The sequence below is a fragment of the Silene latifolia genome, chromosome 9 (assembly GCF_048544455.1).
Source record: "Silene latifolia isolate original U9 population chromosome 9, ASM4854445v1, whole genome shotgun sequence".
Taxonomy (NCBI): domain Eukaryota; kingdom Viridiplantae; phylum Streptophyta; class Magnoliopsida; order Caryophyllales; family Caryophyllaceae; genus Silene; species Silene latifolia.
In genome coordinates, this window is record NC_133534.1 from 4,290,024 (window position 1) to 4,316,848 (window position 26,825).

The 26,825-nt window shown below is 37.5% G+C and overlaps 4 protein-coding genes and 1 non-coding gene across 9 annotated transcripts; 1 reads left to right on the top strand and 4 right to left on the bottom strand.

Moving 5' to 3' along the window:
* The first annotated feature begins 9,459 nt into the window (after positions 1-9,459).
* Positions 9,460-14,456, top strand: LOC141598781 (uncharacterized). 2 transcript variants are annotated; one of them, XR_012523627.1, is made up of 5 exons: positions 9,460-9,595; positions 10,366-12,617; positions 13,167-13,373; positions 13,644-13,875; positions 13,973-14,456. XR_012523627.1 is itself a non-coding variant. In XM_074418552.1 (2 exons), the coding sequence occupies exon 2, from the start codon at positions 10,367-10,369 to the stop codon at positions 11,174-11,176; it is 810 nt and encodes a 269-aa protein (XP_074274653.1). In that variant the 5' UTR covers positions 9,483-9,595; position 10,366; the 3' UTR covers positions 11,177-11,387. The 2 variants fall into 2 exon arrangements, 1 of the variants encoding a protein (XP_074274653.1); XM_074418552.1 differs by lacking the exons at positions 13,167-13,373; positions 13,644-13,875; positions 13,973-14,456 and having other exon boundaries at positions 9,483-9,595; positions 10,366-11,387.
* On the bottom strand, positions 12,266-14,249 carry LOC141598780 (uncharacterized). Of its 2 annotated transcripts, XM_074418550.1 has the most exons (6): positions 14,161-14,249; positions 14,007-14,074; positions 13,636-13,884; positions 12,915-13,473; positions 12,744-12,825; positions 12,266-12,659 (listed from the first exon to the last, which is right to left on the bottom strand). In XM_074418550.1, the coding sequence occupies exons 1-6, from the start codon at positions 14,184-14,186 to the stop codon at positions 12,462-12,464; spliced, it is 1,182 nt and encodes a 393-aa protein (XP_074274651.1). In that variant the 5' UTR covers positions 14,187-14,249; the 3' UTR covers positions 12,266-12,461. The 2 variants fall into 2 exon arrangements, with proteins under 2 accessions (XP_074274651.1, XP_074274650.1); XM_074418549.1 differs by having other exon boundaries at positions 12,266-12,825.
* A 1,262-nt stretch (positions 14,457-15,718) lies between the features above and the next one.
* On the bottom strand, positions 15,719-19,581 carry LOC141598775 (uncharacterized). Of its 3 annotated transcripts, none has more exons than XM_074418540.1 (4): positions 19,442-19,581; positions 17,624-19,135; positions 16,917-17,189; positions 15,719-16,342 (listed from the first exon to the last, which is right to left on the bottom strand). In XM_074418540.1, exon 2 carries the CDS (start codon positions 19,082-19,084, stop codon positions 18,179-18,181), a length of 906 nt encoding a protein of 301 aa, XP_074274641.1. In that variant the 5' UTR covers positions 19,085-19,135; positions 19,442-19,581; the 3' UTR covers positions 15,719-16,342; positions 16,917-17,189; positions 17,624-18,178. The 3 variants fall into 3 exon arrangements, with proteins under 3 accessions (XP_074274641.1, XP_074274642.1, XP_074274640.1); XM_074418541.1 differs by having other exon boundaries at positions 17,624-19,277; XM_074418539.1 differs by having other exon boundaries at positions 17,624-19,581.
* Positions 19,582-20,125: 544 nt separating this feature from the next.
* On the bottom strand, positions 20,126-20,199 carry TRNAT-AGU (transfer RNA threonine (anticodon AGU)). Its single transcript has one exon. It is a non-coding gene; the product is annotated as a tRNA-Thr (tRNA).
* A 626-nt stretch (positions 20,200-20,825) lies between these two features.
* Positions 20,826-25,609, bottom strand: LOC141598782 (uncharacterized). The gene is made up of 11 exons (XM_074418553.1): positions 25,242-25,609; positions 24,457-24,604; positions 23,950-24,021; positions 23,790-23,861; positions 22,238-22,309; positions 22,000-22,143; positions 21,818-21,898; positions 21,662-21,733; positions 21,473-21,544; positions 21,153-21,224; positions 20,826-21,061 (listed from the first exon to the last, which is right to left on the bottom strand). Exons 1-11 carry the CDS (start codon positions 25,330-25,332, stop codon positions 20,971-20,973), a joined length of 987 nt encoding a protein of 328 aa, XP_074274654.1. The 5' UTR covers positions 25,333-25,609; the 3' UTR covers positions 20,826-20,970.
* Between the last annotated feature and the right edge of the window lie 1,216 nt (positions 25,610-26,825).

A 26,825-nucleotide genomic window follows, 5' to 3' on the forward strand; every position in this document is an offset into this window, starting at 1 on the left:
TTAATCTCACCTAAAAATGACCCTATTCAGGGGGTGTTTGGTTGGGAGGTTTGGAATCGAATGGAATGGATTTTAGTCATTCTAGTGTTTGGTTGGGGTGTTTTGGAATGGAGTTAGAATCCTGATGGATTCTCATTCCACCTCAACCCCTTGGAATCACATACCCACCTCCTCCCCATGGATTCAAACTCCATTCCTTCAAATTTATTTTTCTAATGAACCAAACATGTTTTGGAAGGTATGGAATTGGAACCCCATACTCCTATGGGTTCTCATTCCAATCCATTCCATTCCTAAGTAGTGAACCAAACGACCCCTCAATTGCACTCGACTTGTAATCAACCCTATTTGAAAACAGTCCGTCTTATTGAAGACGGCCAATATCCGTCACAAGTTGAAAACGGATAGTGACCCTCTTACAAAATGCAAGTGAGAGGGCAAGTGGGGGTATCAATTTCCCCCCACTTGCATTATCCATTTGCATTTTGTGAGAGGGACGCTATCCGTCTTCAACTTGTGACGGATAGTGTCCGTCTTCACTCTTCAATAAGAATTTGTGATTTGAAAATGATTTCAATTAATCTGAAATGATTAATTTCGTGAAAATCTGCCCTTTTCAGCTATATTTAAAAGATATACCTACATTAATATATTAATAAAAAGTCGAATCCTTTCAAACACTTCTTAATTTAAGTAATTTTAGAAAATAATCTATGTAAATCAAATTAATTTTGGCACATGGATATAATTCACCTAGAGACTAGAGCTGTTCATGGGTCGTCCCGTCCATTGAACCCGACCCATCCCGCCCACTAAAGAAGCGGATACAGGTAAGACATTTTAAGAAAAAATGACCCTTATAATTTGTTTATGCTAAACCGCCTACTCATTACTTATTCACAAGTCCACATATCTCATTAATATTTTTACCCTTATTTCACCTATACCTCGTTGATCTCAACAGATTGAGACATGTCTGAAACAAAGTGTAAGAAAGCTATGTACAAGGTACGAAATAACATAGTAAAAGACATTTGGCGAGACAATGGATTCGATGATGTCAGTGAAAATGAAGATGATGAAAGTGACGAGGAGGATGATAATATGGAAAAAGATGGTTAGAAAAAAAAATGCAATATGTAATATACTTTTTATTGTAGTACTTGTATAAAAATTTAGCTTATATAAAACGCAAAATTTTTATAAGTTCAGTTCAGCTTTTATAAGTTCAGTTCAGTTCTTATAAGTTCAGTTCAGTACAGCTCCTATAAGTTCAGTTCAACTACTTGAAGTCCAAAAGAACAGGGTCAGTTCAGTTCAGTTTAGATCCTATAAGTTCAGTTCAGTTCAGATCTATTAAATTCAAGTCAGTTCAGTTCATATCCGTTTCAATCCAAAAGAATATGCCTAACTATTAGTTTAGAAATGTATGATATGGGCCTAGGTTCATCGGATCTTTCGATTAATGATTCATGTACAAACAAACCAATGCATTTTAAAATCGGACAAACCAATTCAATAACCTGGTTGCTAAAGGTCGTCGACAAATTACTAAATATCGTCGACAATTTTAATGAACATCCAAATTTGCCCCTCCCTCACACTCCCCCTTATATTTTCCTTTTTATTCATTAACTACCTTTAAAATTCGAAATTTTGAAAATAAAAAAACCCGACTCAAATTTCAACAAAAAAACGTATCGACCGCATAATTTCCGTCACGAATTCAAGCATTGAACAAGGTATGTGATTACTATTAAAAATTTTTTTGTAGTATTTTGTCTAGGTTGTAAATTTGTGACGGAATTAGGATAGATGCCAAATTAGTGACGGAATTAGGATAGGTGCTATGATATGAATCGGATTTAGTCGTATCAATTAATCGAAAAAAAAAAAAAAAAAAAGGAAATACCACGAATCTGGGCTGGGACGAGGAGGATCTTCGTCCAAGGCCAAGCCCAGACGAAGGATTCTTGCGTCTGAAATGGGCTGTGGACGAAGGAATCCTTCGTCTGGGCCTGGTCTGGGACGAGGAAATCCTTCGTCTCAGCCCATTATGTCGTGTTTTTTTTTTTTTTTTTTTTTCCTTTTTGTTTTAGAATTTCTCGTTACATTTTTTTTTTTTTTTTTTTTTTACAAAATAAATTTTTTTCCATCTTGTTTTGTTATCGTTATAAAATAATAAATTATTAATAATAATTGTCGTTCGTGGCGAAGTCGTTGTAAATATATATTTTTTCCGTCTCGTTTTGTCGATGTAAAATATAAATTAATTATCAGTAATAAACTTCTTTTGGGGATATTTTGTATTTTTATTTATTTTTTAATTTACATAAACTTATATTTATAAATTCTTTGTTTTATTAATTTAAGTAATCAAGTTGTTGTAAATATAATTTTGTTGCGTCTCGTTTAGTTTACGTAAAATATTAATTAATTATTATTAATAAACCCCGTTCCGGGTTAATTTTTTTTATTTTTTTTAAATTTTAATTTACTTAAACTTATTTTTTTGAATAGATGGCCGGTGGAGGAAATGACCGTCAAGTTCGAGCTCGAAAGGGGCTCCAGTTCGAGTCTGAGGTTGGAGATGGTAGTACCGATTCGTGGACTGATGAGCGGTTGGAGGAGGAGCTGGTTCGGTCAGGTGATGTGATAGGTGAGGAGGGGTCGGGTTATGAGCGAGTGCGTAGGGTGCCACGTAGACGGAATGAGGAGGGCCGTTTCCTGCGGAGGTCGGATGGGAGTTCTAGTAGTGTGGTGGCTCCGAAGAAGAAGTCGGGTAAGGATGTCTCTTGGTTGATCGATCATCGTGTTCCTGGTGGTCCTGACTTTCCCCACGTGATTCCTAGCTTTGGGGGCCACATTGCCAACACCTTATGGTCGACTCCTAATGCGGTCGGTCGACCAGTTTTGACGGGTTACCACCGGTTTGGTAAGACGAGGTTGTTGAGTTGTTGGCAACTCCCTCCGGTCGTTAAGACTATTTATGACGGTACTGGTCTTTCTCACCTATTAGATTCCATGGCCGAGAATTATAACATGCCCCTTATTTCTGCTTTTGTTGAGAGATGGCAACCCGACACCAACAGTTTTCACATGCCTTTTGGGGAGATGTCCATACTCCTTCACGATGTTGCGCAGATCTTAGGCGTTCGGGTTGATGGTAATTGTTGTAAGGTGGAGAGTAATGACGGGACGTTGGCGGATCCCCTTATGTATGTTTGTGGCTTTTTGGGATTTCATCGAGCGATTGAGGTTGCCGTTAAACTCTAAGAAGAAGGTCCCTATTTACAAGAGTGGGGGTATATTGGTAGATGCAGTTTGTGAAACGGCGAGAGCTAATTGTGATGTTGTTTTTGCTCAGGGGTTTTTGGCTGTGGTGTTGGGGTCGACACTTTTTGTCGACAAATCAGGTGATAGGTTACGTCCTCAGTTGTTTTCTTTAGTGTATGATGTTGATGATGTACACCACTACGCTTGGGGAGCCGGTGTACTTGCCTTCATGTACCGACAGTTGGGGGTGGCTTCACGTGCTTGTGTGAAGACTATTGGTGGTTGCTTGACTTTGTTGCAATCGTGGATCTATGAGTATTTTCCTATGTTCAGACCTGGTCCACCTTTGGCAATTGACCCTACTCAGCCTCGGTCGTGTTCTTGGAGATCCGTTGGTCCCTTCGCTCAAAATGCGGAGAAATTGTTGGAGTATCGGAGGTTGTTAGATGGGCTTACTTGTGCTTCCATTAGGTGGGATCCGTACGGCCGCGTCGGGAGCGAGATCATCCTCGTACTTTGTATACCGGTTGTATTCGTTTCATGGACATAGCGGAGCCGTACCAGCCTGATCGGTGTTTACGACAGTTTGGGTATGTGCAGATCATACCCAATCCCATTATGAGATTGACAGCGCATCGTCCTGCTTCGGGGATAGGGTACGAGGTTAGGGCTGGGGTTGCGGAGACTGATCATCTTTGGGATTCCGGGAGGATCACGTGGTTCGGCTTTTCGTAAATCGAGACCGATTCTTATCCCGGGTGAGACGGAGCAGATTATGTGACTTGGTATAATGGGAATTCTCACCCGTTGATCATTGATCCCGACCACCATGACGCCCCCGCGCCACATGAGGATTTTGATATCCCCTTTGAGGTAATAATATTACTTACGTTCTTGTAATTATTGTTTAACTTTCTTCTTGTTCCTCGATAATGTTTATAATGTTTTAGTTGTTCTTGTCAATTTGCAGATCGCACGTCTTTGTAATGTTTCATTTTTACGAGGCCAAAAAAATTAAGGATGACAAGAAATGACTTGCCTTCCTCCGCAAGATGATGAAGAACGTCGACCCATTGATTGAGAGGGCTGGGGATATCATACGTCAGCGAGGACCTCGTCAAACACCCGGTGATGTTGTTCAAGCGAGAGCGATGGTGTTTATACCGATAGCGAGGAAGAAGATAATCAAAGAGTGGGAGACTAATTTGTGTTTGTTTTCATTTATTTTGTACGTTTTTGAAGACATTATTTATGTTGGATGATTATGGTAGTTGACTATTTGAACGTTGTTTATTTAAAAAAAATTGACGGTTTTAAATTAAATTTCGAAATTTCTTGAATACATAGCAATCGATGCAAATTCATACATTTCTGGAAATAGTAACTACTTCATGACAATGGCCAACATAATGAAAACAAACAAATACAAGATACACTTGAAATAAAACTTCATCATCCTTGTAATTTCCGAAATCTCCTTTTTTATACCTATCACTTGCTCTTTCATCACATTTCCACTTGATGCATCATCACCTTCATCTTGACATGCTATATTCAACTTTTTTGTTATTGTTAAATGATCTTCAGTCAACCACGACACAAAACGATTGCAAGGTACGCACTTAAAAAAGCTTTCTTTGGATTAGTAGTCATGTCCGGAAATCATAATGATAGCGTTTCTTTGACAACGGTTGCAAATTTGATTCTTAAAATCAATGCCTTCAATTGGTCGGGTTCCCCACATTGAGGATGATGTTGACATAAGTAAAGATTTGAAGAAGAAAATGGAAGATGATGAAGATGATTGGAAAATAGAAAAGGTTGGAGATGAGTGAAAAATTACAACATTATGTAGATGTTTATATAGGGAAAAATGTGACCGTTATAATTCAAAAATAGCCGTTATAATTCAAAATAACCGTTACAATTAAAAAACAGCCGTTATAATTCAAATTTTATCGTTATAATTCAAAAATAGCCGTTATAATTCAAAAATAACCGTTATAATTCAAATTTTACCGTTATAATTCAAATTTTACCGTTATAATTCAAAAATAACCGTTATAATTCAAATTTTACCGTTATAATTCAAATTTTACCGTTATAATTCAAATTTTACCGTTATAATTCAAAATTTCCGTTATAATTCAAAATAACCGTTGTAATTCAAAAATAACCGTTACAATTAATAGGTTATAAATAGGCCATTCTATGTCAATTTCAATCACAACATCCAAATCATCTTCACTCACTACAATACTAATTATTCACTCACAACATCCAATCCTAAAATGGTTCTCACAAATGCTCAAAAAATCAGAGTTTATCAAATAAGAATCGATTTAATTGTTCAAAATTTACCAATTCTAATTGAGCGTCTTGAATCAGTGGTTCCTAGTGACACTGTATGGCACCTGCTTGAAGAGCCTCCAATTGGTACCCTTTGTATAATTTTACAAGGAAACCCGGATCATGTTCTAACTCCAGCAGTTAGAGATGAGGTTGTTTCTGATGAAGTACTAAACGAGAAGATGTGGGAGTTTCGTAGGTTAAAAAGTGATATCTTTACATATTTTGAGCGCATTCTCACCGTGATTGATTACCCAAGACTATCAGACTTATGTCCTTGGTAGAGTCCGGGGCAAGGAATTCTTTATCTCTACTTGAATGATTTATTGACTCAATATATGTCTACCCAACCTGAAGAAATTGAGATTCAAGATCATGAAGAAGATGAGGAATCGTCATCTTCATCATCGGAAGATAATTAAGTTCGGTAGTTATTTAATTATGTTATGTTTTAAGTTGGAACAGCATGTGAGATAACTCGAAAACCACAATGACCGTCTCCGTAAGGATTAAACCATGCTTCTACATACTCGTGAAAAAATGAAGGCAGGAAGTCACGATAAGGAAAATACCTCAAATCACCAATGGTGTAGTCGACCTCAAGAGGTGCGCAATACGTTGTGCCGAAACTCCTCGTAGTCGTGGTAGCAGTGGTAGACGGTGTACCGGGGCCCGTTTGAGTGGACCGGGGGGTTCGATACGGAGTAAAACGAACCGACGGAGTAGAACGGGGAGTAGAACGGGGAGTAGACGACGGAGTAACAGGAATCGTCGGAGTAGAACGGGGGGTACTAGACGGAGTACGTTGGGAAGACGGAGTACCTACTCGAACACGAACCCGTGCATGCTCAACGGCGGACGGATCTCTACGAGTTCCCCTACTCGGACGTCCTCTAGGGTTCTCGTTGACCCGAGGCTCGTTTACATCCTCCTGATCCGGATGTATCTGAGAGTAAAGGGCATCGAACATGGATGATCTCATACTCGGATCCGCATTCGAATTTCATCGAATAACTCCTCCAACCGATCATCATCACAAGTCGGCATTGCCTCCGAACCATCGTAATCCAACTTCCTCCAAAATGCATGTAACACATCAACAGGGACCCGAGATCCGTTTCTAGAAATGCGGTGAAGTGAACAAGCACATAAGAAACCAAGTGTAGTAGCCTTTACACAACCGCAATCGATCGTCAAGGCATCTTCCGTCATCTTGGCACCTCTTTCGAATTCTTTACGCAATTCAATGATGGCATTCTTTGATATTTTGCAAGAAAGTCTGGAAAATAATCGCTGAATCCCCGTCAACCGCCTCGATCTAGATAACTCCAACGAGTGTCGGATCTCAACATGTTGCGTTTCCATCAAAGAATGAAACCGACTCGATGCTATCAATCGCCGGTTTCAAGCGCTATTCACCATCTCTTCAAATTCGCATGAGCCGACTCAACCCGGGATGTAGAAGTATTGCCAAAATGAGTTATGTTGTTCGTTCTATACTTGGCCCATTTTTCCAAGTGCGGGAACCATTGCCTCTCAATATAAGCCGCCACTCCCGCCCATTCCCTTGCCAATTTGCCCCACGCAACATTAAAATTATCTTCGGTCTCCGCCTCGACAACCGCAGTAAACAAGTTAAAAGTTACGTGCTTAGCCCAACTATCTTGACCCGTGATATCAAGTGCTTTCGTCTCCACGTTAGAATATATATGCCAAAGACATAGCAAGTGAGACGAATCCGGAAAAACAATGGGAATCGCGTTCAACAAACCTTTCTCGCAATCAGTAACAATAGCATTAGGTTGAACGGCATCATTGAGCGGGGCCTTCGATTTCCGTAGGACCCACAGATATTTCTCCTCCGACTCATGCGTCACAAGAGCATACGCGATGACAAAGCTCTTCCCGACGGGTGTGACTCCAACCATCTCAACAAGCGGAAGACGGTAGTCATTTGTCTTGTACGTGGAATCGATCTGTACCACATAATAGTATGATCGAAACATCTTAACCGCTTCTGGATGAGCCATGAACACGTGGGTTAGCTCATCGGTCTCCTGATCAGTGACCCAATAATGAACGTACTTATGCTGAACCGCAAGTGCTAACATCTGTTGTCTTAGGGTTTCTCCCATCTCTTTCCTCGACCCTTACTTTTCGAGAACGGTTGTAGATTTGTCGCCGATTAGGTCTTGACTTTTCCGGATTCCGCTGATGTAAACCCGCACTAATAATTGCCGGTCTAACGTGAGCTCTAACTTGGGCATCGATAAAAGCCAACTCCTCGTCATCAAACTTTGCAAAGTATCTGTCGCCGTCACAATACAACGTTAAACCATGATTATGAAACCCGGATCTCATCACAAGCCGCCACTTATTCTCTTCTAATTCAACAACTTTCATTGAAAATTTGCAATTGCACCACGCGGTAGCGTGTTACCCTCATTAAAGAATCGGCATCCTTATTTACGGGACCTTTTCCACCCATCCGACAAACAAAATAACGTTGTCTCAAATTCGTGTTACGACCAACTTTCTTGTTGCTTGATTTTTTTATACCAAACCCGAGTCGGAGCCCGATCTCATATGCCCAATTAAACGCTTCAGTACTAGATGCAAAAAATCTGGTTGTCGTAAAATGATCTGAGTAATCAACACCGTCTCCATCGTTAATCACCGGCGCACGCATTTCAATAAGTTAGTTATTAATTCAATTATTTGCTACGGGACTAGTCGAAGTAAATATAAAATAATATAAAATTAATACAAACACGGTAATAAGTTATTTTTTACAAAACGAGTCGGAAATGTTAAAGATAAAAATTTCATATAAAGACGGTAATTAATTAATTCAATTGTTTTATAATACAAAAACGGCATTTAATTATTTTGTACACAACGAGTCGGAAATAACGGAAATTAATTATAATTATTTGAATTGTCGGAAACTATAAAAAATAAAAATTTTTAATACAAATACGGAAATTAATTATTTTATACAAAACGAGTCGGAAACAAAAAAAAAAAAAAAAAAAAAAAAAAAAAAAAAAAAAGTAACGAGAAACTCTAAAACAAAAAGAAAAAAAAAAAAAAAAAAACAAACAAGATTGGGCTGCACGGGGAAGGAAACCTTCGTCCAACACCAGCCTGCACGAAGGAATCCTTCGTCAACACTGCCCGCATTTAAGGATTCCTTCGTCCAAGTTTCAACATTAGACGAGCAGGTTCTTCGCCCTGGATCGGGCACTGGGACGAAAGAACACCCTCGTCTCAGCCCAGTTCCGTGTTCTTTCTTTTTTTTTTTTTTTTTTTCAATTGCTTTTTCATATAAATCCGTCACAATTTCTATCATAATTCCGTCTACATTCATGGCATCTATCCTAATTCGGGATTCAAACGATAATAAAACATAAATTTTTAACAAAACTAAATCGTAAACTAACCTCGTTACTATCTTCATTGTTGAAATCGTTGTTAAAATCGTTAAGTTCATGTTGTTAATTACAAAACCCGACTTTTTTTTTTTTTTGTTTGAAATATTTTAGTGAGACGGTGACTTGTGTTTTAGTGAGACGGTAATTTCATTTCTGTTTTGAGACGGAAATTGCATTTTGGTGAGACCAATATGGAGTCATGATATGGAGGGCAAACTTGGAATTTTACGTTAATTGTCGACGATATTTAGTAAAATGTCGACGACGTATAGCAGGACCCTTCAATAAACTGGATTAGTGAACGACTCATAAACCGTTCTAATTTAAAATAGTAAACGCGGTCAGAATTCGGTAAACAAACCGGGACCAAAACAACTAGGACGAAACATGTAAAAGCCCCAACAAAAAACAGATCAAAAGTTCGTTGTATTTTGTTCATGAGAAAGAGAGAAAATTAGGGAGGAAAGATCTGTTTTTTCATAATTGTTCCTTCCTTTCTCTTCATTTCTCTCTACATTCTACATAATCTGTTCTTCGTAAGATTACTTTCTTCATTTAAATCATGTTTTCTTATCATTATTTCTTGCAATTTATTGATTTTGTTGGTTGATTGCATTCATAGTTTAATCTATCTTGTTGGGTTTGAATGTTGATATTAACCTTTGATTTTGTTCTGGGTTTGATTGAATTCGCGTGTATTTTATGGGTTTGTTTTAATTTTCTGGGATTGTTTTGCAATTGTTGATTTGTTGGTACATAATTGTGATATTAATGATGTGATTTTTGGTGTTATGCTGTTAGCTATCTGTTTTTCTGTAAATTGGTGAAAAAAGTCTGATTCTTTGTTGTTGGATTGCGGATTAGATTTGTGTAAGACGGTTTTATGAATAGAATATAAGAATAAGCCGTTAATGCGATTATAAAAGGAGTTTTATAGCATGGAATGTGCTTCAGAATTCACAGCTAGCTTGATGTAGTTTGCTGTCCGTTTCCTTGTATTAGCATTTGCATCTGGGCATAAAAATGATTATCGACATTGTAATATTAATAACATAATAAGATTTAACACCTCGCCATTTGAGCAATCTAGCAAGAGTTTTTTGGCTTTGTGGTGATGTGGTCTAAAGGATATGGAGGCTTACAATCAGATAATCTTGACTATTCAATGGATAATTAAAACGAGTTACTTTGACATGAGTGAGGGATCGATATGACGTGGGTTTAGTTTTTGCATTGAATCTTTATGTATAATAATGTTTGGAGTAAGTATTTGATGTACTGATATAACCAACTTTTCAATGACTAGAATGTGGAGCTTTCCAAATAGTATATCAAATCTTCGGCTCAGGAAAGTCTCAACCGAGCCAAATTTGTGCTGCAATGATTTATCTGATGATGATGCTACATCGAGTTCCAGCAGAGAGGAAGGGTTAGAATGTCCGATTTGCTGGGAATCCTTTAATATTGTTGAGAATGTGCCATATGTATTATGGTGTGGCCACTCTCTATGCCAAAATTGTGTTCTAGCGCTTCAATGGGCTGTACTGAAACTTCCTGCTCAGAAGATTAAACTCCCATTTTTTGTCTCCTGCCCGTGGTGCAATTTGTTAACACTTCGTTTGGTCTATCGAGGGCATCTTAAGTTTCCCCGGAAGAACTACTTCATTCTTTGGATGGTTGAGAGCTTGAATGGAGAGCGATCTAAGTCTTCATTTTCAGTGCGGGGTGATAGTCATATTAGTCAACCAGTTTTCTCTCCAAGAATTACCTCACTGACTAGGGGTTCTGCTAGCAACTACAGCCCAAGGTCGACTCGCCTTACTAATTCTCAAGGGAGGGTATTATCCAACAATGATGGTACTCGTGGCAATGGGTATGTTAATGTGGACCGGTCTCAATTTTCACTTCACAAATCTCTTGACTACTTCATTCACGTTGCAGCTAAGTTCCCATTGGTTATCATTTTCTTGGTCATTATATTCCTTGTAGTACCTGGAAGTTTCACCATTTTGGTGCTGTATTTTCTGATCAGCGTGCTATTAGCTCTTCCGTCATTCCTTATACTGTATTTTTCATATCCTACATTGGAGTGGTTGTTAAGAGAAATTGCGAGCTGAGGTTTGGTTTGCTACATTGATATTAACGTCTTAGTGATAAGTAAGTCGGTTTCAGTGTGATAGTTCTCTTAAACAAGCTTTTCAGCTCTGATTGTTTTTTTTTTTTAATTCTTTGGTTTATTAAGGTTCTGAGATGGGCCGAGACATTTGATGATCCTATATTTGTATTTGATTTGTAAATTGTTTATGCATTGATTTGTCAACAAATAAATGCTGTAGTGATTGTTCCGAGCCTACAGGCTCTTGGTGATTTGCTTGTTTCAAATTTTGTGGTTTAGGCGTTGCAGGAAATGGTCTGGTCTAGTTCTTTGATACTCCATTTATTCCAATAGATTATTTACACTTTTCAAAATACGAGAATAGGAATTTGAAAAGCGTAAACAACCTATTGTAATCAACCTGTTCTATGATTTAGCTTAGCAAGCTGAACCCTGAAGGAATACCAGGATGTTCTTCAAAAAACATCAGTTAATTAAAACCATAGGTAAGCAGATCGATGCGCCAAGGATTGTCACACTCAGGACTCGTTATTTATGCTGATGTCCGACAATCTAGGCTTACATGTGGGTTCTGTAGGAATGGAAGAGCTGGAATGGCATTAAGATTACTTCCAGAATCCTGTCATACTGTCTACTTTCATGGCTACCAATCTTCGATATTCTTCAAACAAATACATCTTCGTTTGGTTGTTTTTTCTGTTTTTGAAAAATGATTGTATCTCACTATCTTGTGCTTCGTGTTTAAATATAACTTCTTGAATTTTGCCAACCATGGGCTTGTCTATTTACGGTGGTTTATCAGTTTACCATAGAGTACTTATTTAAAGAAGGTATGTGAGGTAATCTTTTCTCTTCTACTACCTTATTATTTGTTACTGTATCAAGATGGTTCTGAAACTGATGCTCAAAGGGCCAATAGTTTCACCAGATAATTTTTTATTCAGAAAAATGAAGGTTTAGCTGCTTTTTTTTAACCTTTTCTTTCTGTAAATGATTTTATATGCCATGGTTTATGAACGCAAAATAACTCATATACTAAAAATGTCACGAGATGTAATATGTGTAGATACTGTACAGCATATTATCATAATATGTGAACTGTATAATGTATAAATGTGTCTGAAATCTTGTTTTTGTTCTATTTACAATACATTCATTATGACTTTCCTCTTTACTTTCTTTTCCGGACCTCTTTTTTCTGGTGATGATGAAATAAGGTTGGAAAGAAAGGAACTTTGAGTCTGTGACAGCGTCTTTAACTTGCTGAAATGGACCCCGATTTGTCCTCACAGACAAAGGCACATTGGAGGAAGAGGAGGTTCGCCTGTTGCTCGGTACCTGCTAGCCTTCTCCCTCACCTTCATTTCTTCATTTCTCTGTTTGCCCTTTGCCTGTGCCCTTGCTCCGTCAGCAATTTGCTTGATTCGTTCCATCTCTAGTTGGTAATTATGCATAGCTTTAACCCTCTTTTTATCTGGATCTCTCTGCGATTCTTGTAAGCATATCTTTGTTAATATCTCTTTCCATATTTTTTCACAAGGGGAGTAGTAGTTAAATTTAACTCGAACCTCTGTCATCTCTAGTTTGCGCCTAGCTTTCTTTTTCTTCTTGTCCTCCCATTCCAGAATGGTTGCATTTAGTTTCTCGTACCTATGCATATTATTATCATTAGACTTTTTAATGCAACGATTTCACGCTCATAATATTCTTGGAAGATATTCTTGAAGTTTGTCAGATACCTTTGTTTAATTTTATCCATCTCTTCTCTTTCCCAAGCATCTGCATCATATTCCTGATCTCTGGGTTTTTGTGCCCTTTTTGGCGGAACTTCTGGATATATCTTAAGTGGTGGGACCGCTGGTGGTGGTGGAATAGGGGGTGGGAAAATGGGTTGTAGGGCCGGACGTTTAGGTGATCTCATTGTTCTAGTTTCTTCCATACTTTCTTCATCGAAAGACGGAGTCTTTCTCACAGTTGGTGTTTTTCTAAAGGACGGAATGGAAAAGGGTTTCTTTTTTTGGACATCTTCCGATTCAATTTCTCCAAAAGATGGATTCTTTCTTATAGATGGTGTCCTGAAGGACGGCGTGGAGTTGGTTCTCATTCTTTCCACTTCTTTCCACTCTTCTTCACCAAAAAGCGGGGTTCCATACGTTGAAGAAGGTTTGCCGGGATCTTCAGCCAACTCGTCTGCAAAGGTTAGTCTTTTCCTTGGTGTGGTTGGAGTTCTTTTGATAGATGGTACTGGATGGATAGTTTTCTCTGGAATCATCCTAGTCGCCTCATGATCATTTTCATCTGACATAATACCACGAACAGATTCTATCATTCTGTGATTAGGCTCAGGGATCAAGAAATAAACTAGGAAAGACTAAGAAATGCGCGGCCTGAAAAAACCAGGTGGCAAAATTAGCCATCTTGGCCCGAGTTGTTGGCACAATGATCACTTCTAACCTTTACCTGCATAGATTTTTGGCGACTCTTCAGGTTCGGCAGAAAATGCAGAGCTAATAAATCCACTTATGATTCTTGGGAGCGAGGCTCTTCGTTCTGGCTCTGGTTTTCTTTGATCCACAGCATATGAATCAAGCTCGGTAACTGCAAAAGCAGCTGCTGCTACTGCAGCTGCGTACTCGGCTTCTTCTATGGAATGGGTGAAACTCATCTGGCGCGACATCTGTCTCTTTAACCAATTCTGAGGTTTCTTTTCTGTACACATTTACAGAATTACAGTACATTATATCATTAATAAAGCTGCCATTTTTAAGTTAAAACTTTAGCATTCTGAAATTTGCAGGAAAAAAAATAAAATAAACTTGAGCATCAATAACCTCCTCTGAAGGACGGAGTTCTTCCTTCTCGAAAGCTGCCGATTTCTTCTTGTCCTTTAAATTTTGATCTGAGAAAAGCAGCCATCATTAGTCAACAATCGTCATCATATCCTAAACAAGAATTCATGATCGGAATTCCAATTTCCAAATGTACCTTACTTGTTTGAGCAGATCTTCCATCAATCAAAAGACGGAACCGTTTTGGAACAAACATGAGGATTACTGTGAAATTTATAGGTGAAACTTTGATGGTGTTAATTAAGGTTAATTACAGGAAATACTGTGGTGTAGGGCAAGTAAAGGTAGAATATTCTTTGCTGCAGAAAGTCTTTTTTCATTGATCTGCAGGAAAAGAAAACAGAAAGATTGTATTGCAGGAAAGTAGGTTTCCTTTCTGTTGATGCTTTCTATATGCTGAATCTCTCTTTTAAATTTCAGGGTTTATTCTCCACATCTTCCATCTTTGAGATTCTGTGTCCTAGAAAAATAGACCAAATGTACGGTGTCGTTGCAGCATCTACAAATGCCTTCTAAGTTCTAACCAGGAATGTTGCATTTGCAGAATAGATGACTCCATCATCAGTTCCTCACCATAGTTTATATTTCGGTTTGAGACTTTATTTCAGAATCGGCCAACTCGACAGGCTTGCTAATGTCGGTTTAATACGGGGTTCCGATACTACTTCAAAATCTTATACAGTAATAATTATGTCATGTTTCGTTGCGGGGCCGATCTTGTCCGTCAAAGTGATACTGCAGCTGGATGGGCAATAGTATAGAAAAAAATGAAGCATTCTATGAAAAAACCAAATAAATCAAATTTTATTAAAAACTAATCCAAAAATAGCTCAAATTTTCTTCACTAAAAATTGTATACTAGCTCGGTGAACCTGGTATGAATAAGACAAAGCATCGAATAAGAAAAGTGAAGTCACTTTTAATGAAGCCTTCTTGGAAAGCAAGAATGCTTGCGTTTATTATTCGATGCTTTGTCTTGTTATTCACAATATTAAATACGAAAAGGAAGTCTTTTTTTGTCGCTAGATGGGGGCATGGGGGCCTTTTTAGGAAAGTAATAATGTTTTAGTTCTTTACTTGTCTTAGATGTTGCGTTTAAAATCAAAACATTCTTAGCCTTGCTTTTATTATCCGATGCTTTGTCTTGTTATTCACAACCAATTCCCAATAACGGTTACTCCGTATATATAATTTGAATCCCAACATAAAACCGATTATCACAATTAATCAATTATTCTATCGGTAACACAAAAAATCTCACCATCTTTGATCGTTCTTAACTCAACTCAATGTACTCGGCTAATAACCATGTCAACTAGACAACTACTAATCTAGTTTCCTCTCTTATGAACCGTTGCAAATCTCTTTCATTAGAACTTAATTTGCCCAAATCCAAATCATTTCTGATTTAATTGATTGATTGCAATAGTCGAGTTTATTAGAATCATGACGGTGATTTTACCACGTTAGAGTGTTTTGAAACTAGACCGGAAAAATGCATCCAAGTATGAATTTCTCGCTACCACACTTGGTTAGTCCATCCCCGATTCTGCATCTATGGTGGATTGGGTTTCCATTACCGACATTCATTTCCAAGGACAAAGGCCGAGATACGGATTTCGAAAAGGACCTCAGAGAGTTAGTGGAGAAGAAGATAATTGAAGCAATAGTTGCATACTTGCAGCTATTAAAAGTGGTGCGTCTCGAATCTAAGATGGCCAATGTAATTCATTGTTTCACTCCATGCTTAAGACACTAGACACTAAAGAAGCAAGAAATTACGAGCTTAACTAATTCGGAGTATTCTTTACAGTATCATGGCGTATCAAACGTAGATTCTTCAAGGCTCACTGTGTACATTTTGGTTGAAGATCCCACTGGACCCATGATCTTGCTAGGTACACTTAGTTGAAGATCCCGCTGTGTACATTTTGGTTGAACTTGCGGATGCATGGCAAATCAGTACGTACATTCAGTTGAGGTCTTCAAGCTAACGTTAAGAACAAGGCGCTTGAATTTTCCAACAAACTCCGACCTTCACACTATTTGTGAATTACAGAGTCTTGCCCACTTATAAAAATAACATGGGTGGGGGCATGTTAATCAAGATGTGTGCAGTTTGATGCTCGTTCCAAATTTCGACCCAAACTCACCAAATTCAAGATGGAAGCCGCTTCCAAGAGCACGCCAACTAAGCTTCTAAAGCTAATTGCTCAACACAAGGAAACTTCAAGATGGAAACCGTCTCTTACTCGTCCTGCTCCATCTTTCACTTCTTGATCGGTCTAGCATGCTTGATGCTTCAAGTTGCCCACAATCTGAGACCGAACTTGTCTATTAATATTGATTTAGTAGTGTAAAATCATCTTATGCATGCAATATAATAGTAACAGTAAAAAACATCTAAATTCTGGAAACATTTTTTTCCAAAACTTTTCAAATAAAGCACCACACATGCAATAATGTTCGAAACATGCGGGGTAAGTATAGTAGCTGGTTTCATCTATCCCGATCTGGAAGAGATAAGATAGTTCAAAACTATAAGTTAACTGGGCTTAAGTTTCCAATGCATGCATCCCTCAAAGGGTCAATTTCAAAGAGGAGGATCTAGAGGCGAGGATCGTAACTAACCGTTCCCATAAAGAAAGTTTGTGAAAAACATGTTCTACCCTCTGCAAAAAATGACCCACAAGAACGAACCCACCACCTTCCTAATCCAGAAACAATATCAATTCTATTTGGAGAACCTTTCTTGGTTCAAACAAATCAAAATTTCAAATCTTGTCATTTCAAAAACAACGAGTACAACAATTAACATATACCCGTATATTTTCGTATTACATTTTAACTACCTGAAACTGTAGAAGAAAAAGAAACTCAGATTGAAGCTACCTTCCAAAATGTGTAGAAAACAGTCTGGAGCAACAAGACGTCCATGATCGCAGATCTATAACACCAGAAATGCCCGACGCTTTGAGATGACATGAATATGACACAACAGTTTGACTGGACTTGAGCGCATGTCATTGTCCAAGTAGTGAAGTGCAAGTAAATCTTCATAGTTCTCATAAAAAAATGTGTTTCTCCAAGACCAGAAAATTACTATCATCCGACAAGACAAGGTAAAAAGCCCGTCCCATTGGAAACATTAGCTGAGCTCGGAGTCTGCAAGAGCAAAAGTAAACCATAGTTTGATTAAAAACAAACAGAGAAATTGTGATCTTTTGTGACTGTTCTAGTCATGAATGTCCCTAAAAGTACTACGGAATTATACCCAATGTGTAGAATATATGTCGGTAAATGGAATAAATGTTCTAAGATAATCAAGAAAAATAATGCATCAGATGATGTCTTGGATAAGACATGAGAGCTCAAACCAAAATATGGAAGCTACTATCAACTTTCAATTAGAAATAAAAATAACAGAACGGAAGCGAATGAAAAAACACGCTACAACACAGTGAAAGAGTTCTGAAAATCAAATAGCCGAGTTTATCAAAGTCAATTTGTGAGGTAAATGCAGGCCACAGGCTTTAAATATCACAGATCGTCAGCGAAATGATCTCTGCAAAATGTCTAGCAAAAAGCTTGACACTTACCTCAAAAATCACAGAATATAGCCTTGAAATCAGAGCACCAAAATATACAAATGTAATTTGGCAAAACTTGGGTAGATGTATGATGAAGATGTGTGCTCAGTGGTAGCAGCTGATCCTTGTTCTGTCACAGTCTGACCCTTGAGGAGTATCAGCTGCATATACTGACGGTAGGCACAAAAATAACAGTGTCTACGATCATCGCCACGATGAAAGGTCGCAAGCACACATTTCAGTAGTCCTGTAGATGTAAAGCTAGCTTAACTTGTAAAGTCGATGAAAGGTACGAATCACGACCTTGTTACAGAACACTTCGGCATCAAAATTGTCACCATGGTTCTTTTTACAGCAAAAAATAATCAATATTCTCGTATGTTCCCATTTATAAAAGTATGTACGAATTACGATCATTATCTCGATGAAAGGTTGCAAGAACAGATTTCAGTAGTCACGGAGATGCAAAGCTCGCTTAGCCAGTAAACCAGTAGATTCATGACCTGGTTGCAAAAGACATCAGCATCAGAACAGTCACCTGGACTCCCTTCCACCAAAAAGAATTCAGTAGTCTTGTATTTTACCATTTATTTCCCGCACCAATAACTTCGAATTATCCACAATTCGCTTGCTCTCATAAACAATATAACTGTATAAGTCATGTTGAGGTTCTGGTTTAAGATGACTCAACTGAGAGATAGGTTTAGTGATGTTGTACTTGGCATATAACTCTCTTGCAGGCACCACATGATTCCACCAGAAATCATGCAACGCGAACTTTAAGGTATCCCAATACTCGACATCACGATATATCCTAAACAAGCTACTACCATGAGGAGTCCAAACATAAAAATCCATCCAATCCTTATCCAATATTTCCATCAACCCTTGCGCCTGTGGAATACAATAAAGCGGGAGCCTTTTCCAAGGAGAAGCATTCCTCATCTCACCACCGAAATACGGACATTTAACCTCCAACACCCCTCCAGATGACAACCCATAAACAACATTATCAACATCAATAACCCCATCAGGAGACGCCGCAAGCCAATCATCCTTATCTTCCAACCCACACCTATCAAGCACCTGAAAACTCGGAAACACAAGGGTATTCCCAGTAATCAACTTATACCTCTCCAAAGCCTCCTCTTCCTTAATATTACTCCAACAAGTAGCCAAATTCCCGGGAAATGGCTCAATCGCCCCAATCTTCTCCAACCACAACTGAACCCGTCTTTTAGGAAAAAACCCTATCGCCAAAGCGAAAGTACTAGCTGTCAGCTTATTTTTTCTTAAATCCTGCCAATTCTTAAACCAATGTTGAAGATTACTAGATCTAATAATTGAGCTTTCACCGCGACGACCACAAGAATCGGAGTGAATGCTTCTTTTATATAATTGAATTCGACTTTTTCGAGTTTTCCAACTACAATTCAAGCTTCCATTAATTACCCTAATAGTTCTTGGCATCAAATCTTCAACACCAAATCACCAATATTAATCAACCCAAATGCACTTCTCCTATTAATGAAAAACCCTAATTTTAAATACTTCAACAATTCAATTCAAAGAAATGACATTTACAGTCCGCTTAATGAACACCTAAACTCCAATCATTTGTGACGGGTATTTTAATCAAAGGTAAATAAATAACTGGGGCAAACTGCAAACATGAAGGGCATATCAAAACAATACAATAAAAAACTACTCCCATTGTGGCACCGTCTCAATCATTTGTTTACCTTTGATTAAAATACCCGCCACGATGAATAAAAAGGTAAACAAATGAATGAGAAGAAGCGAGTATATACGAGAAAGGAAACATACAAATTGTGCAGCAAGGAAATGAAACAGAGGAAAGAAGGAGGCGCCAGTAAATAAGTGTGGAAAATCGGCAACCTTCATAATCAAATTTGAGGGGTGGAGCTAAAGTAAGCAGGAAGCTAACTATCCTCTTTGAGTCTTTGGGTTTATTTTTAACCGGTTCGGATATTTCCAAACGAGTCTTTTGTAAGACCGTACTGTCGATTCTTTTAATCTGGAATCTGGATTGATTTTTTGGGTTCGGTTTATTTTTACCAGGTCTAGTTGCATGTTTCATCTCGTTTTTTTTTCTTTAGTGAAATCCAACTAGCTATTTTTGGTACGAGTACTTGGTAAATAGCATTATCATAATTTTATTCGAGTTTTACGCTTAATTAATTAAATAATTACAATATATTACTAATAAACATGTCTTTTATGTCATTAAAATTATAGATTAAAGTTCGTTCTTATATCGAGAGACAAACTAAAATGAGTACGAAAGTTGTGTTCAATCACAAAGGTCAAAGGAAATTGTCTCAACGACTCAACCGTTGATTAAGGACACCCCTAATTAGCAGCAAAAAAAATACTTCCTCCATTCAACTCCACTCTCACCACTTTCAATTTTTTACACTATTCACAAATAAACATTTAATTTCAAAAAACCAAAAAAAAATGAGTATGACTGAAAAACCAAAAAAACGATGCTCTCGTTGAGAGTCGAACTCAAGACCTCCCGCTTACTAAACGGGTGCTCTAACCAACTGAGCTACGAGAGCTGATTGTCTAAATACGAAGTAATTCAGTAGACATAGCTTAGTCTTAGAGGCCAAGAACAAATCGACACACCAATCGTAGAAGTTGGGAGCTTGCATATGGTAAGAGTGTGATTCGTACTTGTGCAAATCTCTTATAAAACGATTTTACAACAAAATTAAAATCAAATTATCTACAAAAGATAGCGACGCAATTCTCATGAAATATGATAGTCGAAGGACTTTTTTAGTGATGGTACTTAGTAAAATATTGCTTGATTTGATGATAAAACTAGTACTCCGTATAAAATTGTTATACACAAGAATTTGTAAGTCCCGATATTTATTGTACAGAACTCTGTCCGACTAATCATAGCACGAATAATGCACCGAATCCATTCAAATGTTCGTATTTAAATTGGTTAGCACTTTTAGTGTAACTAAGAAAAAATTGTCGCAATGACCAACTTCGAGAACAAATCTTAAACTGTGGTACCATGGCATCAAGAGAGACGAATTCGCCAACTTTTTTTTTTTGTTGGCAACGGTAAAACGAACTAATTACATTCTCATGACCCTTTTAGCTAGACCGTGAGCACATGTATTTAATGTTCTAGGAATATAGTTAGAACTTAACCAGTGGAAAAACGGAAACAAAAATTCGCCAACTTTTTAATTAACTAAAAATAAGTAAATGTAATTTCTTCATCTACACTTGATTAAAAATTCAATGACATGACGGATTAATCTTAAGAAACATATCTCTACATGGATAAAGAATAGGGTGTATGTCGCTTAGACCAAGAACTCGGTGTCTGAGACTTCGAGGACCTTGTGGAGACCAATTGGGTTAACACCTTGTCTAAAAGCATTGCCTTCAATATACCTGCATATACACAACACCGAACAGCCAATAGACATGAGATTGGATCGTTTTATATCCTACACCTTCAAATGTCAAGAGTTCGCGGACTTACATTTCCTTCAAAAATGGATGCTTATAGAATGGATCAGGAATACGTCCGCTGAATTGATTGTGATCCAAATACCTGCCATTTAAAAGAACTGAATTAAGGGAGGGGCGCATCATCACAACTAAAATTGAAAGGAATCACCACGACAAATTTTAAAGGTCGAAGTACGTTGCTTTTCACATTTGTTGCTACATGAGAAGTGCAGTTATTGGAGAAACCCCAATTCGTGCCACACAATTATCAAATATCTCCGTCAATTATTCTCGAGAAAATCCTGTAATCATGCTCCAGTTTAGGTAGAAGACAGAATGATGGATACTTACAGGTATGTCAGCTTAGGGAGGCAGGATAGAGCGGATGGTATAATTCCTGTCATTTTGTTGTATGAAAGATGCCTAGGATAACATAAATTTCCACAGTAAGTTCCGAGAAAAAACAGAAATAGATTTATTTTGGATTTTGAAATACAACAATGAATTTCATCTAACCCCGCGAACAAATCCATTACTTACAGTATCTCCAAGTTTGTCAGGTTAGACAGTTGAGCTGGAATTCCCCCAGTCAAATAGTTATTATTCAGGTAGCTACGGATAAAATGGAAGGAGTTAGTAAATGCAAACGATGATTTAAGAGAAAAGGCAGAAGACAACAGTCAGCGAACAGCTTACAGGTTACGGAGGGCAGGAAAGCACCCTTCAATGCGTATGAGTTCTCTAATAGTACCCACTAGGTGATTGTTACCCACATCCCTACAAGTCATTCAGATAGCATCATCAAATATAAATTCTCAAAAGTATGACCAACTTAAACAGGAAAAATGTATCGAATATCTAAGAGTAAAGAAGCTCACAAATGCCGGAGATTTCGTAGAGTACCCAACTCTGCGGGAATGCGCCCGGTGAAACGGTTCTCATGAAGATACAGATACCTTAGCTGAGGAAGATTGGCCAATTCCCTGGGAATTTCTCCCTTGAAACTATTGAAGCTCAGATATCTGTGAAAGAATTCATATTGCTAGAACTTCAAAAGAGATTTCACGAGAAACACGAGAGCCCAGACAATGAGGTATACTAAGATATATTACTCACAAGTGAGTCAGACTTTTCAGTTCACCGATTTCAGGGGGTAGAGTATCCTGCAGTTTATTCCATCTCAGATTCCTACAAGAAAAACAGATATACATTCAGAGAAGAACGACCAGAATTTATAAACAATCTAGTTTTATAGAAAAAGTTCTCAAGTTTGAAAGACAGATGCAGAGTGCAGGCATGCTGTAACACCCCAACCATTTGGCGTGAAGTGTGACACTGAATTATCGCAAGTCACAACAAACCAAAAGTTTATCACAAACGTCTATATCTATGAACTAGACCTCATCAGCAACTCCTCTGACAATTGCGCTTTCAAATTATCCATACAGCGAAGCAAGAGGCCAGAGACTCAGAGAACCATTAATTTCAGTAGTGGGTAGAGACCATATATCCTTAAGAAAGACTAATTAATGAGAAGGAAAAGGTTTAAAAGTTTCTCACGGGACCTACATCTTCACTTTCAATTTCATTTTATTTACAAGTACAACCCTGGTTGCTGATATAAAAATGCTGATAAACTCACAAAGTAGAGGTGGATGTACCACAAGATATAAGGATCTCTCCCACTTACATAAAAGAAATTGGAAATTGGGTTGACAACAATGCGAAACTAAGAAGGTTATGAATTTATGCAACACATAAACACAAGTTAAGCCTCTTCAATCATCTAGCAAGTAATACTTTATGAGCTTTCGTCTTTTCAAAAACCCAACACTGATCATTCCTCAGTTAAGCTCTATAGTCTAAACAGTAATCATAACATAGCACAAAGTCCCGTCATTCCTCAAATGATCAAAGCTCAACTCTATGCCTTAGAATAATTTCTTCACAAACATTCACACCTTCCTCCATCTCTCTCTAAATCTTGAACACCCATCATCCCATCCTCCGCGACTGATCCAAAAACCAACCCAATGCCTTAGAATGGCTTATTTTATGTGCTTTGTGTTACTCTTCCTCATCCAAATATGATGTGCTTGGAATTCTATGTTTCCAAGAATGATCACACATATAGCGAAACATTCTCGTGGGTAGTGTAGGCTTAAATAGCTAGCACTTCTACCATGACAACAAAGCAAGCACAATTACTAAACAGCTTTATTTCACCTTCTAATAAGGTGGAATACTCTTGCCAGATAAAACTTCCAACACAGATTTCCAATATCGACATGTCACCTTTTTGAGAATGCATCTTTGGTCTTGGAGAAAATCTCTACACCCATCTTCAAATAGTGCACGACATGCCTACTATCAACTGATTCTGAATTCCAAGTTTAGAGTCACCCTATGTCCATCCCTATCATCAATGACTTGCTTATTGCTAAGACCAAATCACTAGCGTACCGCTAAATCTTACGTTTCAACTCTAGAGAATCCCTTCAACAACTACCAAGCTAGAATTGTCTGAAAAATGACAAGGGAAACTACACTCTACGGGTGAAGGACTGGAAGCTACTGCAAATATTGAAGTCTAGCCCACCAATCAGAATCCCCCTAATGACATGAGAAAGCCAGAAGTATCATAGACATAGATGGAAAAAGGTCTTACAGAATTTTCAAACGCCTCAATCGTCCAATCTGAGGAGGAATTGGCCCTGTCAACTTATTGTTGTGGAGGTCCCTGGCATAAATGTTTTGTCGTGTTTATCAAAATCATAGGATGGCAGAAAATAACCAAATTACGAAGCAAGGCTAATAAAGACACTTACAGCCTTTGAAGATCCAACAGATTAGTCACAGCGATAGGAAAAGGTCCAACAATTGACACTGCATAAACTTCCCTGCAAAATGCAAATGCTCATACACTTGCTTGTCAAACCCCCTACCCCACTTCTCCCCATGAACTACAACGTAGAAGAATTGTTTACATGTGAAATTTTGTCGAGAAACAGTTAGTTCTTACAGCATTATGCTAGCAAAAGGAATAGTAAGACTGCAAACAACAGCAGTAACCGAGTGTCTCAGCCCTCAAGGGCTGCCACAAACGGCTTAGATGCAAGCAACTTTGCCCCGATGTTTCCAATGACCCATAATGAAAATTGTGTTCACAATTACATTGAAGGACTGCTATTCTGCTACTACATGATAAAAAGAAACGCAATCGGTTTGATGAGCCATTTTGCTTAGTTTATCATAACTCAGAACCGAATAATAGCTAGCCCTAACGCCTTGAAAATGGAAAAGAAAGTCTACAAACAACTATGAAAATTACTTACAAGTCAGTGACAACTCTATAATCTCCTTGAACAGAGCAGGTAACCCCAGACCATGGAGGCAAATCACCATCTCCACAAGGATCATCACCGACCCACGAATAAACAACCCTCCATCCAAGCGACGACTTTATCTCATTTAATGCTTTAACTGTAAATCACACATCATGAACAAAATCTCATTACAATACAATAATGAGACTGCACCAAACCCTAACACCAACTACAAAACGCTGCGATTCCAGGCAAATCAATCTAACACCAATAAATTAAACAAATGCCTGTCTCAACAGATTACAATCACAAACCTTATAGCATTCATTCCCTAATATCATCAATATCACAGTGTCATACTCATAATTCGCTACTAGAGATTACACAAATACTCCGTCTGTCCCAATCATTTGTTTACCTATGATTAAAATACCCCTCACAAAGAATAAAAAAAGGTAAACAAATGATTAGAACGGAAAGAGTACTTGTGTAAGACCGCCTTACACCAGTATATTGTCAAACGGGTTCTCGGATAACTACTTTTACACTAAAATGGACATGATTTCCTTGCAATTTGGATCCGTTTTACACAATCTTTGCGTAAAACCGCCTTTCAACACTAATTGGATTGATTATAACACCAAATTAAGCTCCTTCCTAAGCCAAATCTTACAAGATCCATCTCAACAGATTAAAATACAATAAAAATACCACTAATTATACGATACAGTTAAATTAACATCAAATCATACATGAATATGAACAGAATTTAACAGAAAAAAAGTAAATCATACCATCACGTTTGAGGGTTTTAGAGAGGGCGACATTAAAGAGAAGCGAGATCATAAAAGAGAATAATATAATCGACAATGGCGAATTCGCCATTTTTACAACGAAAAATCAAAATCAAGGAATCAATTGATAATGAGTTAATACAGAAATCAATCGAATGAGATTTGAGAATTGAGTGAGATTAAGATTCAGTGTTAGTCACAGTGTATGAAGATCTGTGACAGTGGAACAATGGAAGTGGTGGTAATATTCACAGTAATGGAGTGTCGGTTTGAGTAAAGTAGTATGGCGTTGGGGTTGATGTGTTGTTTCTTGATTACGATTTTTGGAGGGCAATCTATCTATATTCACCATTCTTGTTTGTGACGATTACAAGTAGAACGGATAGAGCGGTAATCGGGTTACTCGGTCGGTTATAGATCGCGCTAAAACGGTTAGGTTATATCAGGTTCGAGTTGTATCTGGTCAACTACATGTTTGGATCCGCTACGGTTAATGTTGGGTCATGACTCATGAACAAATGATATCTCAATTTAATTGATAACTCCTTGTAAAACAATTTAGAAATATATTGATATTAGTTATAAGCTTAAAAAATTAAGATAAATAACGATTTGATCATAATTGCAGTATTATTAAGTTAATTTTGTTATCGGGTCAAAATTGGATTGAGTTAATATGAAATCAAGAATTCGGTTGGATCGGTTCAGGTCAAGTTTGGGTTCAGACAAATAAGACAGTTTTCACTTTGACCTCGGGTTTGGTTTACTTTATCCAATTGTCGTGTTCTATCGTGTTGGGTTTTGGAATGATTCGTGTCTAGTTAGTATTTGGCTAGTTGCTTACTCTAGTTGTTATGACTGCGCAATGCGCTCATAATTTGGGTGACACTTGTTACAACCTAGCTTAGTACAATAATGTGAAATTTAACTTCATTGATTAGATTTAGGCTGAGAGGTGTAGGAAGGAAAAAAAAAAGTTGTATTAGTGTAGTTAGTGAGCATGGTGTAATTTATAAATTAATGATTTACAAGCTCCTTTTTTTTTTAACTTTTTAATAAATTGCATTGTATCTTTTCTCATTTAGATTTTAACATTTACAATTTCATAGCTAATCATATAAGTATATATAACCAAATACGAATAGGTATCACTTTGATCACTAATTAAATCTCATTTCAGATCATCTAAAGAAATATTGCACCTACCCCTCCACAATCATCAATCATGAGATAAATACATAATCTCATTGCATAACAACCTATTTTCACATTAAACAATTATTCATTAACCGTAGTTATAATGACTATATTGCAACTTTGAAAGCATATTATATTTTAGCGATTTTAACAAAATAGACTAATTAGCGAAATATTGTACATTTGTGCAAAATACTTACATAATCAAATCATCAATGTGAACTATAGGACCAATAGAAATTCTATATGATGATCTGTAATGTTATGGGAACCAATCAATTAAATGACAGAGTACAAAATTTATAAAGACGAAGAACTTTACATGATGATAATAAATACACCAATGGATTCCACATGAAGAGGGTTGAAATAAAAAAAAAACAAAAA

Excerpts from the sequence above, each read along its gene's own strand:
- LOC141598781 (XM_074418552.1), top strand. The coding sequence starts at position 10,367 with ATGTGGAGCTTTCCAAATAGTATATCAAATCTTCGGCTCAGGAAAGTC.
- LOC141598780 (XM_074418549.1), bottom strand. The coding sequence starts at position 14,186 with ATGGAAGATCTGCTCAAACAAGTAAG. Across the intron at positions 14,075-14,160 it reads GATCTGCTCAAACAAGTAAG|ATCAAAATTTAAAGGACAAG; the intron begins GTACATTTGGAA and ends TGCTTTTCTCAG. Across the intron at positions 13,474-13,635 it reads GTCGCCAAAAATCTATGCAG|ATGAAAATGATCATGAGGCG; the intron begins GTAAAGGTTAGA and ends GTATTATGTCAG.
- LOC141598775 (XM_074418540.1), bottom strand. The coding sequence starts at position 19,084 with ATGCCAAGAACTATTAGGGTAATTAATGGAAGCTTGAATTGTAGTTGG.
- LOC141598782 (XM_074418553.1), bottom strand. The coding sequence starts at position 25,332 with ATGGCGAATTCGCCATTGTCGATTATATTATTCTCTTTTATGATCTCG. Across the intron at positions 23,862-23,949 it reads CTGTTGGATCTTCAAAGGCT|GGACCTCCACAACAATAAGT; the intron begins GTAAGTGTCTTT and ends CATTTATGCCAG. Across the intron at positions 21,545-21,661 it reads CTGACAAACTTGGAGATACT|GCATCTTTCATACAACAAAA; the intron begins GTAAGTAATGGA and ends ATGTTATCCTAG.